Genomic DNA, 16,739 nt, shown 5'->3' with positions numbered 1-16,739 from the left:
TTTTTTTAAATTTTTGGTTTTTTTTCCGAAGGATCAAATGATTATACCAAGCTTGAAATTAAGGCCCACTGCTTTGGACAGTAGATCATGTCATTGGTGCAAGTCAATGAGGGACAGTGAGAGAAGAGATGTCTATATTTGAAATTTTAAAATACAGGATATTATGTAATAGAAAAGACATTCCCCCTACGCACCTGGCAATTGCAGTAACATTTCCTGTTACTGTAGAAGTTTCTATATGTCCGTGCCAAATTTCAGCATGCTTTCCATAAGGCTGACATAACTAATAGCATGTGTTTAGGGGCAATTTTAATTCCCACACAAGTCTCCCTTCATAGATGAACTGATAGGAATCTGCAGTGTGGGAGGACTTGGCCTTGTGGACAGCTGGGACCCTGTATCTTTGGGATAGATGGAAAGATGTCTGTACAAAGCCTCTGGTCCAAGGGCATTCCCTTTCTTTTTTTACAAACCACTTTTAACCTTCATTTGCATGCATGGRTGACTGGTTGATTCTCTGTTGGGTGTATGTATAGAAGAGCCATWCTTCTGTGAGGCTTAAGTATTTACTTTTGTTTTCTCTGGTCTCTCATAAGTGGCATCTGATTGTTCTGTCTCTGAACTCTCCCTGGAAGAAGCTTKTTCTGTGGTTTGAGTTATTTCTTTCTATTAAAAAAAAAAATAMGGGAAAAATAGGAGAGGGATACTCCAGAAGTGAATGATCTGGAAATGAAATGGCAACTGAAATTCAGTGGAATGAGTATAAAATGATGCTTGCAAGGGGAAGTAGTTATCTTTTTACAAATAAAACTATTAGCTCTGAGCTATCCTGCCACAGGAGAGACACTTTGGCACTGTGGAAGATAGCTCCACATAAATTTTAAGTGCTCAGAAGATAAGATTATTCAGTTAAGGAATAAAGACAAAGCATCATTGACATATTTGGCCTGTATTTGGAATATCATCCATTTTGGCCCACTCATATGGGGAGAAAGGGAAGAAGTAGGAAAGCAAATCATTGGAACTAGAAAAGGSACAGTGAAGGGGAATGAGGTATGAAATAATTTCTCTGGAAAGAAAAAAAAATTACTATACTATGATTTCAACTTGGAAAAGGGAGGACTTAGAGATAAATGGTGTGTGTAGAGTGGTACAAGGTTTCTAGGGATAAATTTTTACTCTCYTCCAGTATAAGGCTATGGGGAACATAATAAAAAGAATCAGTTTCTAGCCAAAAGGTGGCAGCTATTTACAGTTTGTGATGGACCTGCAAAAAGTCACTGCCAACAGACTATGTGGATGAAAGAAATATGTGTGGCTTCAGTTGAGCAAGAGATCTGTTATGAACTACTAAAGAGACAAATCATGTCAAGCTCAGGAAATACCCTGGAAGTAGTTGGAGCCTGGGATAAGTTTATGGGACAGATAAAYTAGTGCTGCTCTATCAGCTCCCTAGGCAGCTGCTTGGAGCCAGACTTGGAGACAGAATTCAGGGACAGAGAGACAACTTGCCTGAGCTGGTACAGCCATTCCCACCTTTGGTGGCAATATACAGTGTCTGCTCTTTGCTAAGGGTACATTTGAACTGCTAAGGAGCCTTGTAATGCATGCATGCCCTTCACCATCTCACTTTCAATTGTGTCTGTGTTGTCTGATGAAAAGATACAGAATCTGATTTCTGATACAGAAACAAAGTGCACATGGATAGAAGGGAGCCTCTTGTGGCTGTAGGCTTCCTTAAGGAATGTTCAATCAGTAGTGTGTGAAAGAAGGTCTAGACCTGTCTCTGGACTACTTTACAAAGGAGAGATGATGAGGGCTTACTAGTTTCTTTCTGTACCACTGTGGGATGAGAGAGGGCTGACCTGRTTGGTTGGTTGGATCCTGGGCAAATTCAAATCAGGCTGTTAAGTTCTTCCTCATCCAAAAACTGCTCAGATCAGCTTCATATCCATCGTGTCAAAGAGCCCTAGTTGTGAGGGTTGTCTTTGRTCTATTTGTAGCCTGCTTGTGCCATGCACTGATTGACCTAACCAAATAGACTAATTTTCTCTTTCCCTTTCTTGTAGGGTTAGTTAACTGTAAGGCAGGTGTTTTCCATTATGTAAAAACAAACCCAGATATTACTTTTTTTTTTCAGTGATAGGTAAAAGGAAAAGTACAATAAAGGCACTGGCTATCTTATAATGAAGGCTTTACTGTACTGCTTTTGATTCCCTAATWATTGTAGTTACTGATGATGTAATGCATCTGCAAATGGTAATGATGAAAAGAAAAATAAATCAGTGAGGTGATGAATATTTTTGTTCCCATTACTTTTTCAGTTCTGTTTTTTTGTRTAAAGTGCCATACCATGACAAAAATACTTGTCCTTGTCAGTCACTGTCTTGCTGGCCACATCTGACAAGATCATGCATCTTGTACATCTTCTCTCAACAAAACTGATTTGTTTCTCATGACACTCTGCAGTAAGTGTTCGTGCTTCAAGTAGTCAAGGTCAATCCTTACTGCACTACCTCCTTTCTTTTGAAGAACATAACTTGGAAAAGAAAGGGAACACTGTGGCTTTCCGGTTTGGTTCCGAGGAAGCAGAATACCCTCCTAGAAAAAMACTCAAGTCTTCACGCTTCTGTGATAACTGTTAAATGAAGTAATCMAAAGACAAAATTAAATGCCTTATGAGCCATGGTATGTTAGCARTTAATGGGAAGGACCCTTCCAGTTTTTCTCTAGTACCTCTCAGTGTAAACCATCATCCTTTTTTTGCTGGGTAATGATTTTTCTCTGTAACTGTGAAGTTTTGATTAATTCAATCCATGCTGCCTTCAAATCCACTTTTCTTTACAATTAGGCATCAGCCTTGAAAGGAAGCTGTTCCTTGCTCAAAATTATGAGTTGATGTTTGAATGTTAGTTGGTGGGTGTACATTCTTACCARTGTTTCTCTTGTACTTTTTATATTGACTCACTTTCTTAAAATGAGGTGATACATAGCTGATCCTCTTTTAAAAAGGTGTCAACAACTTGAAGTGTAACATTTAATTAAAGATGATGGAAATGTGATAGGAAAAAACCTTGCGCTTATTAATTGTTCCAAAGTTGTACTTGAAAGCTAATTTAAAGAAAAATGGGCCTTTTTTTTCCTTCCATTCTTCTAAGATCTAAGTTGACATCTGATGCAGAGAAAGAGTCTGTGATGATGTTTGGGAGAAATCTTCGTCAGCTGCTTCTGACCAGCCCTGTGAGGGGCCGTGCTTTGATGGGAGTAGATCCTGGTTACAGACACGGCTGCAAGTTGGCAATTATTTCACCAACCAGTAAGTTTCAATTCCAAAATTTTTCAAAGGACTGATAAAAATATATTAATTCAAAGATATAGTTTTAAAACTGACTTTTTTATCAAGTTGATTTTTTTTTTTGTGAGGCTTTTAGTGTTTTCCACRCATCCTGTCATGTAAATTCCTTTCTTCAGCTAGTTTAAGTTGAAGCTTCTGGCACCTGGATTCCAATTACTTCTTCGGTGTTATTATTCCTGTCTTAAATAGAATTTAAAATGCCTTCTGCCTCCCTGAATGCAGGTTCAAATAATAGTGCCCTTCAGTAGTCAGCAAACAGAACACCTGGCATTTTTATTGTTTAGCAAAGAATTTGAATTTTAATACTTTCTATCATGTTGCTTTTTTCATGGCTAGTGTCTTGGACATCTGGACACTTTATCAGCCTTTTTTATTTAGTAGTATGCGTGTTGATGTAAGAAGTCAGAAACATTGTTTTCGTGAAACTTCTTAGTTCAAACATAGAAAAGAACCTTTTCACTTCCTCCTAATCTATTCAGGGGATACACACCTGTTTAAGCCCATGTAAAAACCTATTTGTTTTCCTTTTGTTTTGTGGTTGCTTTTTGTCTGAGATTATACCYATCACCCTGGGTGGGTGTAAGGAAAGATGTATTCTTGAAATTTTAGAAGGCAATAAAGGTGAGGTAAATGATTATGAACTTTCGTTTCACCATTAACTATCAGTACTGGTTAATACAGTTCTTTCCAGTTGTGATAGATAGGATGATGACAAGAGCTAGCACTGGAATTCTAAAACTCCTGCACTGCAAGTTCTTGGACTTGGTAATGTTCATCTTTCTTTACTGGATCTGTAAACTGTGCTACGCCAGAACAATAAATCTCGTGTAGTAAATTGCTATTTTTCTCTGCGATACCATAATACATTGTATTTGCTAATGGATTTAGATGCTTATTGCTTGTTATGTAAATAGGTCTCCAGGGAATGAGAAAATTATTAACTCATTTTGCTTTGCCAGCCCAGGCCTTCTTGCCCTATGCCCACCATACCTTTCTTCTAATTGAACACAAAAAATCAAAGGGGAAGATGGCTTATTAAGAAGATTTCTTTGTTARTCATCAAATTAACTTTAGTAGTTATCCAGGGTATAGCTTCTGGACCTTAGTGGGTTTATTCAAATGGCTTTGTCTTTTGTTCTAGGTCAGATACTCCATACTGATGTAGTTTACTTGCATTCTGGTCAAGGATTTCGTGAAGCTGAGAAGATAAAGAGGCTTCTGCTGCAGTACAAGTATGCTAAAGAAACTTATATGTATTGTTCTTTCTTACCAAATAAAATKAAAATCTTCACTATAGAAATACTTGATTTTGAGTGCAAAAAGGATTCTACCGATTTAACTGCAGGGTTTTTTTTCTTTTTTTTTTAAATTAGTTTGGAGCTTCCTTTTTCTTTTGGTCCATGTTCATGCTTTTATGCTACCTATATGTCAGAAACACATGAAATCAAGCCATGGCTATGAGTAAGGCTGCATGCTAAGAATGTAACCCCTCTGTCAATCAATTTATTTTTAGGAATAGAAATCAGCATTCAGCTAAGACATGAGTTTAGCCTTACTCTTCCTAACCCCCACAACTCCCAAACCACTCATCAATCTTTCCCTGTTTCAAAAGCCACATTAGTTTTGGTAGAGTTTTGTTAAGCAAAGGAAATCCTGCACAGGTAGATCTCCAGATGGAATTGTAAGTGGTGCAGCATGATTAAAAGTTTATTGTGTCCAACTGTGTCTGTGGACAAACATCTGGTCTACAGAGTCAGCTGCTGAACTGCTGTAGCATACAGTCCAGTTTGTCTCTAAGCATTACGTTGGCTTTAAACAAGGWGATTTGGTGACTGACTGGCTGTGGTGTGGGCAGTCAGAGGGAATGACCTTGCAAGCTGTTGGAAACAATGATATTTCCATTAAGGAATTAAGGTGCTGATGTCTTTGGCTTCTGCTCTTTTTCGTGACTTATACCAGATGAGAGAAATATGAGGTGAAAGTGTTTGAGTACTGTATATAACATTGCATTTATTAATATGAAGTATCATTTTTTTTTTATTTTCTGCTTATATTACCACTGTACAATCCCATTACAAATGACAGGAAATTTTGACTCATGAACTGTCACATTGAAAACGTGTTAAACACAATATGATCCTACTAGGAATATGTTCTCAGATGGGCCTTGTGTTATCTAAAATCAGGTGTACTGGTCATTGTTGCAGATTTAATGCTATGCATGAAAAGGTATACAAGAATATTTAAGATTAATTGTTGGTTTTTTTAACCCTCACTAAGCTGCAGCACTGTTGTGATTGGCAATGGCACAGCCTACAGAGAAACAGAAGCTTACTTTGCTGACTTAATTATGAAGAAGTATTTTGCACCACTGGATGTTGTTTACTGGTAAGATCCCATTGCTGGGATATTCATCTGCTCAACATATTTAAACTGAATAGATAGTTTTAGATGCAATTTTTTGAAGTATTTCTCTTTGCTGCCTTATCTGTATTTAAGTCAAGCTTGACCCAATGTTCTAGGCAAAGAAAAATGGCTGTAGCTCTTTGAAGCATCAAAGTTGTTACCCTGAGTCAGTAAGAGAGAGTCACTGAGGCATTTTATTTTTTCTTCCTGAGGTTCACTCTGTTGCTATTTTCCTTGTAACAAAGTATGCGAGAAGAGCAACACTAACAGCTAGGGACCCGTTTGGTGTGCTGTATTTATTTCTTGATAAATGAGGTTTAGCTGCATGTGATAAAGCTTCTGTTGTCTGACTACAGTATGGAATGCTTGCTAATCCTATGGGAATTAAATGGTCTGGAAATAAATATTGTGTTAATACCTAGTGGAGAGTAGTGAAGATATTTATACTTTTCAGACTTCAAATTTTATCCGTTAGTTTGTTGAATTTGAACTGAAGTATTCTTCTGTTGGTTTCGATGGAAACTGTGTTATATCACTTTGTTTTCTACCATACAGAGCTGCTCTTTTTTTTTTTTAAATTTACCTTTATTTTTTTTTTTCTAAAGCATTTTGTGTTATTTACCTTGGATTATCTTTTGTGCTGACATTTAACAGCAGTATTTAGTTTTCACTGTCTTAGCATGCTGARATAAGTTTTCTATGTTTTTAAAAAGGTTATGGCCTTTGCTGTTTAAGCTATTGTATACATTTAAAGGTGCCTTTTCTTCATTAATTAGGAAGTGATCCTAYAGATACATTTAACAAATACGTTATTCCTATTAACTTATGATATAATTGCACTTGTTCTTTGTTWCTGAGATTCCCAAGTGAATTTGCACAAGATTGCATTCTTAAATCACTTTTTTTATTCCAGGAGATGTAGTAAGGGTTTTCTATCTGTGATTGTTTGCAAGGGGAAGAGGCTATTCAAGTTTCTGAAAAATGAGGCATCCTCTTTACTGAATCCAGCATGAAAATAGTGGATGTTTAACAACTGTAGAGAGTGTAAAACACTTAATACTGTGTGGGTTTTGGCAAATGCTTAATTTCACTGTTGTTCATTTCATATAGCTTAAAATTTCATTATATTGCTTTAAGCACTTTGTTTGAAATACTGATTTTATTTATTTATTGATCATATACTAGCTTACACAGAGGAATTCATGTAATACTATGATTGTTTTTCCTCAYTGTGTTTATATATTTTTATTTAATATTTTCTCCCTGTTTATAGCTCAAGATGACAAATTTTCAAAGCAGTAGTTCAACTACCAACTTCTTGGAACTGATAAAAGCTCTTGTGTAATAGAAATGTGTGTAAATGCTGTAAGGCAGAAGTCAGGTTAATAAGTTGGTTGCTTTCTCTAGTAGTGACTGATAATTTTTTAACTTCCACTTTTTCCAAAACTTGTGGTATTTGTAGCAAAAAGCTAGAAATGCAGTTGTTTAACTTGTCACATTAATTCCTGAAAATTAGCATAATCAGAAACATTTTCCTTTACTAATACTTTTATGTATTTATGTTGTTAATGGTTTTCTTGTGCTGTGCTCATATGATGAAGAACTAGTTCTTACTTCAGAATTTGTGTGCAGAGCCCTGTGTTTCTGTGTTAAAGCAAAGTGTGTTTTCTTTTTGAGGGATCATGCTGTAGGTGACATCTGGGCCTCTTGAACTTTGTATGTTGCTGTCTGTGAGTTTRTGTGAATTTACAAACAGGGTGGGTTTGCAGTCTTTGTCTCTCTTCACATTTTGTCAGTCTGTACTGGTTTTTTTTTTTGTGAAGATCAAGGTTCCCATATATCCCTTTCTGATAAATTAGTTTCAAGTACAATTCATTGCTTTATCCAGTGTTGGAGTTTCCAAGCCATGCTGCTGAATCCTGCAAGATAGCTACTTTTTCCTTTCTAGCTCCAGAAAACAAATCCTTGGTGTTTCTTTGTAACAGAAAGGAATGATGAGTACAGACATCCAACCCCCACTTCTGATAATCCAGTGAAATGCCTGGAATTTATGTCAGTCTGTTAAAAAATGTGATACTTGCTAAATGAGGAGCAATTAGTACACTGTTACTGTTCGAGCAATAGGTGACAGTAGGTATACATTGTACCTGTACCTTTTGAGGGGAATTATGAAAGGTGTCTTGTAAGAATATGCTCTGCTGATCTGCTGATCCTCTTTTTTTTTTTTTTTTTTTTTTTTTTTTTTTTAAATAATAAAGTCCTCTAGAGTATGTGATTACAGATCACAAACAACTTTTCTGCTTCTACGACCAGTTCTTGCTTTGATTATGCTGTTTTGTCATAGGCTGAGTACAGATCTCTCATCAGTTCTGTGGAAACTGTTACATGCTTTTGGATGAAGTGATCTCTATAAATTGTTTTTGAGTTAAAATCTATAATAAATAATTGCMGCCACCATTGGAACAGTTAATTCCTAAACAAAGTCTGCTTCAGCAGGTTGCAGTTGTAAAGAATGGATTTGCTAATCAATATAGTGTTTAAACTTTGAGGAAAACAAAACAACAAAACCCCCCAAACAAAACAGTGTAAAACCCCTAGAACAAAATAAAAACCATCTGTTACTTGAACAGAATGAGTCAGTTGCATCTGACATGATACCATTTCCCAAGCTTCTCAGGGGGCTGAGCTGCATGAAGATGRAAATCCTTGCTCAGCCAAACAGATCTCAGATCATTGCTGTGTACAAGTTTTAGAGAATTACTAATTGTATTTCTGTTGAAAATCTTGTTCCTTAAAGGAGTTCAAATGTAAAGGGACTTGGCTGGATTGTTTTATAGTGCTTTAAAACCAAAATTCCACTCAATATAAGCTATTGTTAGGAAGGTGGCTGATGAGGAGCTGCTACAGACTTTGACTTCCTCAGCAAATTTTAGCACTGGATAATAGGATAAGGAATGATTATTAAGAAAAAAATAATCTGTTCATGTTTTCATGTCCAGTTCATCACATAGAACTTGAAACAATGCATTTCCAGGGAAATGAGACAATAGAGTATGTAATTWCAGAAAGGTGTGTGCAGCTGGTGCATGCACAAATAATGAAGGTTAAAGATAATGTATGAAAAGCAAGTAATTAAAATAGAAGATACTCAGCAGTGACAAAYGTAAACTGCGTACAGTTTTACTGAAGTTTTCCAAAGAGAAGATTAATCAGTGAAGACAGTAGTAGGAAATGAGGCATATGGCATGATTTTTCATGTGGCTTTGAAACTTGTCTGGACTCAGCTTGACAGTTTTTGATTTAAAGCAAATATTTTTCACTATTTTTATAAGTAACGTGCTTTCAGATAGCTACATCCAACCTAAATAACTACAGGACTTTATTTTCTTTTTTTTTTTAAATGTAGTTTCCCTTTTAGAGCTATGTTTATTGACTTAGATTAGGACTGGACTGGAGCCAGGGACAGTCATATCTAGTCTTTGGGTTTTTTGTTACAAATCAGTTTTTGTTACAAGGTTCAATAAATATTCTTGATTATTTATGTTAGTTCTATTGTGAGTTCTTGCCAAAGATACATTGTATTATAATCAAAACAGATGTTCTAGTTTAGACAAGTGTATTTGTTTTAACAGGACCAGAAATGTAAATGAAACAACATTGTGTTCAGCATTAACATGGCAGATGATGAACTTTTAGGATTTCTTTGGCCTTTTTGGATTAAATGAAAATCTTGAAAAAATATTTCAGGAATCTGTTTTTCTTTGATTGCTGTCAGTTTGAGGCATCTTGGAAAGGAAAGCTGTCTGAATGACAGGTGAACTATGCCAGAGCAGGACAAAATGAACAGCTCAATCTTTGTATTTGACAAAATCAAATCACAATTTTTCTTTCAGCCTCAGTGGTTTTGTTGTCACAATATAAGCATTCTTACTGGTCTGACTCTTCTTATGTGCTTGCTACTTTATTCTGAGTATGCATTAATGTATTTCAGCTTCTATTTAAGAGAAAGTTTGATAAGTGTCAGGAATTGCTTTCAACATGCAGTGTAGAAAGCCAGGCAAGTTTATTTTTTGTTGTTGTTTAGATGTTTTGGTTTCTATCTACTTGGTTTTAAATTTGATGCAGAATCCTTTTCTGCCACTTAGAGCAAAATCTTTTCTTGCTCTCAAGACTTTATAAGCAATGTAATTAATAATTTACTGCTGTTTAAGTTWAAACACTTCTGTACTGTGACAAATAGGGGAAAGTCTGTAATGTCTTGTAAAGTTCTCATTGGGCTTTCTTTAATGTTTAAATTGTCTGCTTTAGAATACTTAAAATTTTCTGCTAAGGTAGWATAGGATTGTAATACCTTTTGAAGTTGTACCTTGGTGGCAAGAAATTGATTTAGAAATGTTTGTTCTACGGGATTTTAGGTCCGCTTGTATTTTATAGGTGTCTGCACATGCTTTAAATATCCTTTTCAATTTAAATGTGTGTTTCATGTTGTTGAATATCTACATTATGCTCTCTCAGCTTTAACAAATGCCACTTTCAAGTTCCATGCCTCTACATTTCTAATGTTACACTAGCTTAATTCCCATTACTTTTCTGCTTCATAGCACTCGCAGTTTGAAAGGGACCTAACATTCGGGTTCACATTATGATAATTAGGTTTCAAAGCAGTGTGGGGGGATTAAGATGTCTGAAGTCTAGTTGCCGAATAAAGTTCAGAACTACTTGTAAAACTTGTTTGAGTGGTTAACAGAAGTGGTTTTATTTATTCAGTGCTCATGCAGCATTAATCCTTATTTCATCAGGTACCCACAGTGCTGTAACTCTAGATATGACCTTGGGACTTAATTTACCCCATCTCAGTTTTCCTTATTAATGTGCCATGAAAGAGGTACATGAAAGATAGCCAACTTCAAAGCACCTTTTCAAATAAAGTGGTTGATATGAATCCTCTGGTATTTAACACTGTCTGTCAAATGTTTCAGCTGGTTTGCATCCTTTTACAAGCTATTGCTTGCTGCATTAATGCAGTTGTTTCAAGTYTGTTGAGAGTATGAAGGGGGGTAGGGATATGGGAAACTTTATTCCTATTTCTTTTTGATTGTGTTTTCTTTAAGCTGTTATTTTTGTCTGTTAAGCTATGTAACTCTATTGATGACACATTTATGTACACACACCTCCACACGTTAGGTCATTAGATGTCTGATCCAGAAGGTGGAAAGTAGTTTGGAAAGTTTTGGCTGAAGGAATACACATTCAATGGAAACAATGCACACATCTGAAATGCGCACTGAAAAACCTTTGTTCTGCTTTCATCTCTTTCAAGCTCTAGTGGAGTCATAAGAAGTCCTAAACAATGGAGAAATAATTTGAGGAGCAGACAGGTTTAAAGTGTGTGTGAAGATGACATAGTCAATGAAAACATTTTAAATGATGTAGTGATTTCTAGCCACACTGTCTTCTGTCCCTTGCTTAAAAGTTATGTTCTGTTGTGATTATTTACCACAGCTGAATGATCATGCATACTTCAAATGAAAAATTATTTTGTATGTATTTCCATTTGGAAGAGACAGTCCAGTAAGTTAGAATCTCACTCTGCATAGAGATGACTTCCTCCTACTACATGTGGTTATTCATAACTTTGGGCAGTAGTTTTATCTAATGTTCGGTACAATATGGACTGGAACAAGTGTCTGCATTTAAAACAGGATTCAGTGCTCGTTCCTGGTGTATCCACAGACTGGTATCTATGCTGAACTGAGCCCATACTACATTCAAAGTGGGAAATTCACAGGTCATCTTAGGTTTTGAAGCAAGGATTTGCTTCTGCCCCTCTGAGGGGAGGGAAGGAAATGGGTAAGCAGTGGAGTTGTGGTGGGGCAGTTGAAACAGGAGATGATAACTTCTGGCTCRCATTGCATGAATTTGAAACTTTTTGAAGCAAACTGTGTAAGTGATACACTTGACAATTATGGAGCTGTCTTTGATTTTTCAGATAAATAATTTATAGTTTTCAGGATGAGAACAAGGACTAATTGGAAAAGTTTTAATGCAGTTAAAGAGGTTATGAATTCCTTTAAGTTTGGAAAAAGAGTAAAGATGCATATGGAGTCTAGGTTTCAGCAGTGTGAGGGCAGGGGGTCAGGAAGCAAATGTAACTAATGAAAGAAATCTAAATCTTCAGGAAAAAGTCAGTTTTTCCAGAACACTGGGGCATGTCATTTGACTTGGGTCTAGGGGAATCTGTGGTAAAAGTCTTTGGGGAAAGAGGGAAGTTACTCATGCAACTTCCCTTCTGTGTTTTTTCTTTCTAATAGTTTTTAAAAGTTTTGAATTCTCAATATGTAAATCTCTTCAAACCTTTAAGGGATACTAAAAAAATAGAAGAAAGAGAAGATTTGAGGATTAAAAGCCATTAAATGTGTGACAATGTGTTCAAGGGCAGTAATGCATTCTCTTCAATTAGAAATGTACTGATCTCAAAGATACTCCTGCAAATCAGATAATCACATTGAGAAATTGAACRTGATAATTCTTTCTCTCTTTTGTTTTCTCACAGAGAAACCATTTGTTATATTCAGGATTGCAAAATGACTTCTCTTTTCAATTTTATGTGTCACACTGAGGAGTAATTTGTACACAAGCTGCTTGTACATCTTTGTTATTTTCAGATTAATAAAACATCTTTTTCTAAGATAATCATCTAGAATTCATCTGGTATTGCACTACAACAGGAGTCAGGTGAAGAGGGAAAACCTTCCAAAAATATTTGCAAATACTGTACAAGAACTTGCTGGAAAGGTAAAAAGATTGTTGACAAATACCAGAGAAAGAAGATTCATTGAGCAAGTGCTGCCATTTCTGACTAGAGTGGTCCCCTTGGGGGTGGTTCTGGCATGTGTGTATTAATGCAGTATGTTTTGTAGAGCAAGATGAGGAGTTTTCCCAAAACTTAGTCAAGACAAAATCAGATTTAGTCTTAATTTAAATGTATAGCATAGGACTAGTAAAACTATACTATGAGTTGGGGATTTAATCTTTTGGGTGTGTTTGACTTCATTAGTAGTAGTCTTTAAAATTATCATCACTTAACATTGTGCTCTGGTCAGTGTTTCCAATGCAATCTCTTTTCTTAGGGGCTTTCTCTGATAACAAATTATGCTGGCCTAAWGTCTCTTGTTCTTGGCTATTTCCAAAGCCCAGAAATGAAAAAGTTTTAGTAAATTTATGGAAGATGACTAGATCTGAAATTTCCTAGATTGCTCCAGTCAAACAAAGAAGAGCAACAAAGATGGTGGATGGTCTTGAGGTGAAACCCTATGAGGGGCAACTGAGGTCACGGTTTTGTTCAGCCTGGAGGAGACTGAAGGGAATCCCATTGCAGCCTACCATTTCGTTGTGAGGGAGGAGGAGGGGCAGACACTGATCTCTTCACTCTCGTGACCTGTGACAGGACYCAAGGAAATGGCACAAAGCTGAGTTGGAAAGTTTAGGTTTAATATTAGGAAAAGTTTCTTCTCTCAGAGGGTGATTGGGCACTGGAACAGGCTTCCCGGGGAATGGTSACAGCAGCAAGCCTGACAGAGTTTGAGAAGCGTTTGGACAATGCTCTCAGGCACGTGGTGTGACTCTTGTGGATGATTTTGTGCTGAGCCAGGAGTTGGACTTGATGATCCTTGTGGGGTCCTTCCAACTCTTACTCTGTGAAATAAAACTAGGTCATTTCTGTGTTTGATACTTTTGAGGACACAGGTGAAGGGATTTAGATTATTATTTCATGTGGCTACAACTTCAGAAGTTTTTCTGTGCCTTTTAGTAAGCATTGCGATGTTCTTATCAGTTCAATATCATAGAAAGATTTCCGGAGAGGTCTTATTTAGTTGAATGAACACAACATAAAACCATAGTGTAGCATGCCCACTTGTCCCAGAATTGCTGTCTTTATTTCGATCAAGATCCTTTTTTCTTAGGAGTTACTAAACCACTCTTAGTTGCAGTGGCTGTTGACTCGCTTTTACTAGGTTTGCAGTATCATGAGAGGTACMAAAGGATGGAACTTTGAAGTCTTCTTGAAAGGCTGTGTGCAGGTCTTGGCACTGTGTGTGCCATCTTGTACCTCCTTCGGGTGAAGGCAAGGAGCCCTTTGTTAAGAGATGTCTTAGTGGATGTCAGGATCAAGGGATGGCCCAAGGAATGCAAGAAGCTTGAGGAAGCTGTGCAGAAACAGTGAGTGCAATCAGGGAACAAGGGGCATGGCACTTTGAAGGTGCTTCCTCTAGACAGATGTGCTGAAGTACAGTGTGTGGGAGCTTTGTWCAGCTTTGACCTCATTTGAGCTGTGTGTTCCTTGTCTTCTCAGTGCAGCAGGAAGTTTCCCACTTGTGTTCCCTGTCCATTTGTGAGCATGAATGGATGGTGTTCAGTCCAAGCTTAAAATTGTGGTTTGGATTTCAGCTGAAAAATATGACCTAATGTCATAATACTGCTTCTCAGAGTGTGCACTGGAGAAGATTCCTAACAGCTGTATCTGAGTTTTTTTCTGATACTATGTTTATTAGTTTTTTTAAAAAATATGGTAAGCTAACTACCCTTTTTTCATGAATCTCCAGACTATCTTTTAAAATGCTGTCTATTCATSAAAAGTCATAGAAGATTAGGTTTTGGTCAGTTAGTGCGAGGTACCACATAAAGAAAATGAGTGAAGGATTAATAATCCTAGCCTTAAATGTTCCAAATTTGGTATTGATGCTGATTTCAAACCAGAAAAGCTTAGGCTTTCAGGTAAACGCAGCAGCATTTTAAGAGCTTCCAAAATGAGTATGTGTGGTTCTGTCTCTCTGTTGTTTTAGGTGGCTTTTTTTTCTTTGAAGTGACATATGTGGACAACCTCAATTTYTTTCAYAATGGAAATGGAATGTAATCAAATTTGGGTGTTACGTGATAGAACAGATTGAGAAAGAGTGCCTAAGCTGAATAATGATGGTTYTTAGATGTCTTTTGATTTGCAGATCATTGAAATTTACTGGTGGCAGTGCAGAAATATTGCTCCAGAGATTCTAAGCCTACTTGCAGTGGGCTCGATTCTTCCATATCCTCTTTTAAACCTCTTGAAAATAGTCTGTGAACCACAGGTTGAAAACCATTGAGTTTGGACCTGAAAATAACAGAAAGTAGAAGGTATTTAAATAGGTGAAATCCTCCTTCTCATTTGTATTTGCAGAACTTTAATTATGGGAATTTAATTATGGAAACTTAGAGTGTGGTTCTTGTTACCTATGTGTGTGTTTTAAGCTGCTGGTCTTGGTCTTCACCCATTGCCTAGGTGAAATAGCATTGCTCCACAGTAATATGGTATTGTCACTTTGATACTGGAAGTGAATGTGAATTAAAACCATTAAAATATTAATTTATGTTTTGTGTCAATATGGCCTTCCTAAAATAAGTGATGCTTGTGGCATTTGGGATATTACTCTGTTATCCTTCTCATACATAAGAGAYACCAGGAACACTTGTTTGTGTTTTAAGTGACTGTGTCATGAAATAGCTGTGACAATTGGTAAATTTTTGCTAGTGAAGACTGAGAAACTTCATTTAGGCTCCTTACTATGTAAAGAAGCACCAGAAGGAATTATTTGTGAAATCCTGTCAGGAGTTAGTTTAAGTGGAGGCATCCAAATGTAGTGTGATTAAYAGTGAGAGCATCCAGATTAAAATTGTACAAATACAGGATGATTTGTAATATACTAAGTGTTAYTGCTCAGTCAGAGCTGGTTATGTATTTGGAAAGTGTTTTGTCTTCAAGAAAACATTCTGTAGGAACCTAGTGGAGAAGTAAGCATTTTTCCATTTGTGTRACTTTGCTAGTAATATGTTTTTACTTAAGCTGAGATTCTGCCAAACTTCATACCTATTCATTTGTAAAACCAGATTTGCTGTTCTGCATTTCAGCTCTTACTGGGCTTCCTTTATTGTTGGGAGATGTGATATACGGATTTACTTATTTATTTAAACTTACTGTGCTATTMTTGTTAATGCTGATAGCAGAAGCTTAGGTTAGGCACTTAGATTGCATTCGGCTGTCTAACATTAGATATCTTAATGTCAGCGTCTTCTAACTGTGRGAGAGGTATCTTTGGGATGAAATTTTCATCCTAAATCATAAATGCTCTCGTTAGTGGGGAAAGTTTTCTTTGTTCTTTGAAGTACCTATACTGTTGAGATCTGGTAAAAATGAAAGTTTGTCAGCAGATGCTAAATTTGGAAAGAAATCTCCCCCAAAAATATTTTCAGGGTTTTTTTTTCAGTAGTAAACCTCAGGAAATGGCCCTCTGTACCACTGCTAACAAGTTTCCCCAGTACCAGAGGAGCAACTGCTGCAAACYTCATTTAAACCATAAAAAGACAAAATGGCTTGGATTTTAGCGAATTTGAAAATTAAATATTGATGACATCTAGGTATCTGATAGTCCAAGAGTCTTCAAGGGCTGCAAACCAAATGTAACATGTCTGTTAGTAAAGCTCTTTTCGTGCCAAAGAGTTCTTCCCCTCTAGAGTTAGCTGAAATTGTAATTTCTGTTCCTGATTTTGGGCTATCTACTCTTGGAGGCTGTTGGCAGTGCTGGAGTGAGTGCAACCGTGTTGCACCTTGCCTTGGAGTAATTCTGTGTGATTCAGAAACTGGAGATTATGCTTGCCTGGAGTCATTTAACTTTTCTTATCAACAAAGTGCATGGCAGTATTTAGAGCTCTGTGAATGACACTGAAAGAAGCCACAGCAACAGGATATASTTCAGCACACTTCTGCTTTTTTCTGGGCATGAGAGGCAGAGAATATAGACATGCTGTGTGTCTCAAAAGGACTAAAGGACTTTGAGTAGGTTATTTCAGCTTGAAAAGGGATTAGACTTAGATGACTGCAGTGTCATGCGGTTGTAACTGAAGGTGCCTATTGAGGATAGTTCCTTTCTATAACTGAATCCCAGCA

The 16,739-nt window shown here is 36.7% G+C and overlaps 1 protein-coding gene across 7 annotated transcripts in view; it reads left to right on the top strand.

Moving 5' to 3' along the window:
- Positions 1–16,739, top strand: part of SRBD1 (S1 RNA binding domain 1) — a 125,933-nt gene that overhangs the window by 29,415 nt on the left and 79,779 nt on the right. For all 7 annotated transcript variants that reach the window (XM_057374143.1, XM_057374141.1, XM_057374142.1 and 4 more), the window contains 3 exons: positions 3,159–3,316; positions 4,497–4,587; positions 5,636–5,743. In XM_057374143.1, the coding sequence (XP_057230126.1) occupies positions 3,159–3,316; positions 4,497–4,587; positions 5,636–5,743 (357 nt within the window). The remainder of the gene's footprint in view (positions 1–3,158; positions 3,317–4,496; positions 4,588–5,635; positions 5,744–16,739) is intronic.

Source organism: Malurus melanocephalus, unplaced genomic scaffold, assembly GCF_030028575.1.
Source record: "Malurus melanocephalus ecotype Western Australia unplaced genomic scaffold, MMel_1.1 scaffold_217, whole genome shotgun sequence".
NCBI lineage: Eukaryota > Metazoa > Chordata > Aves > Passeriformes > Maluridae > Malurus > Malurus melanocephalus.
Note: the sequence above shows the minus strand (reverse complement) of the source record. Positions and strands in the feature narration are given on the sequence as shown.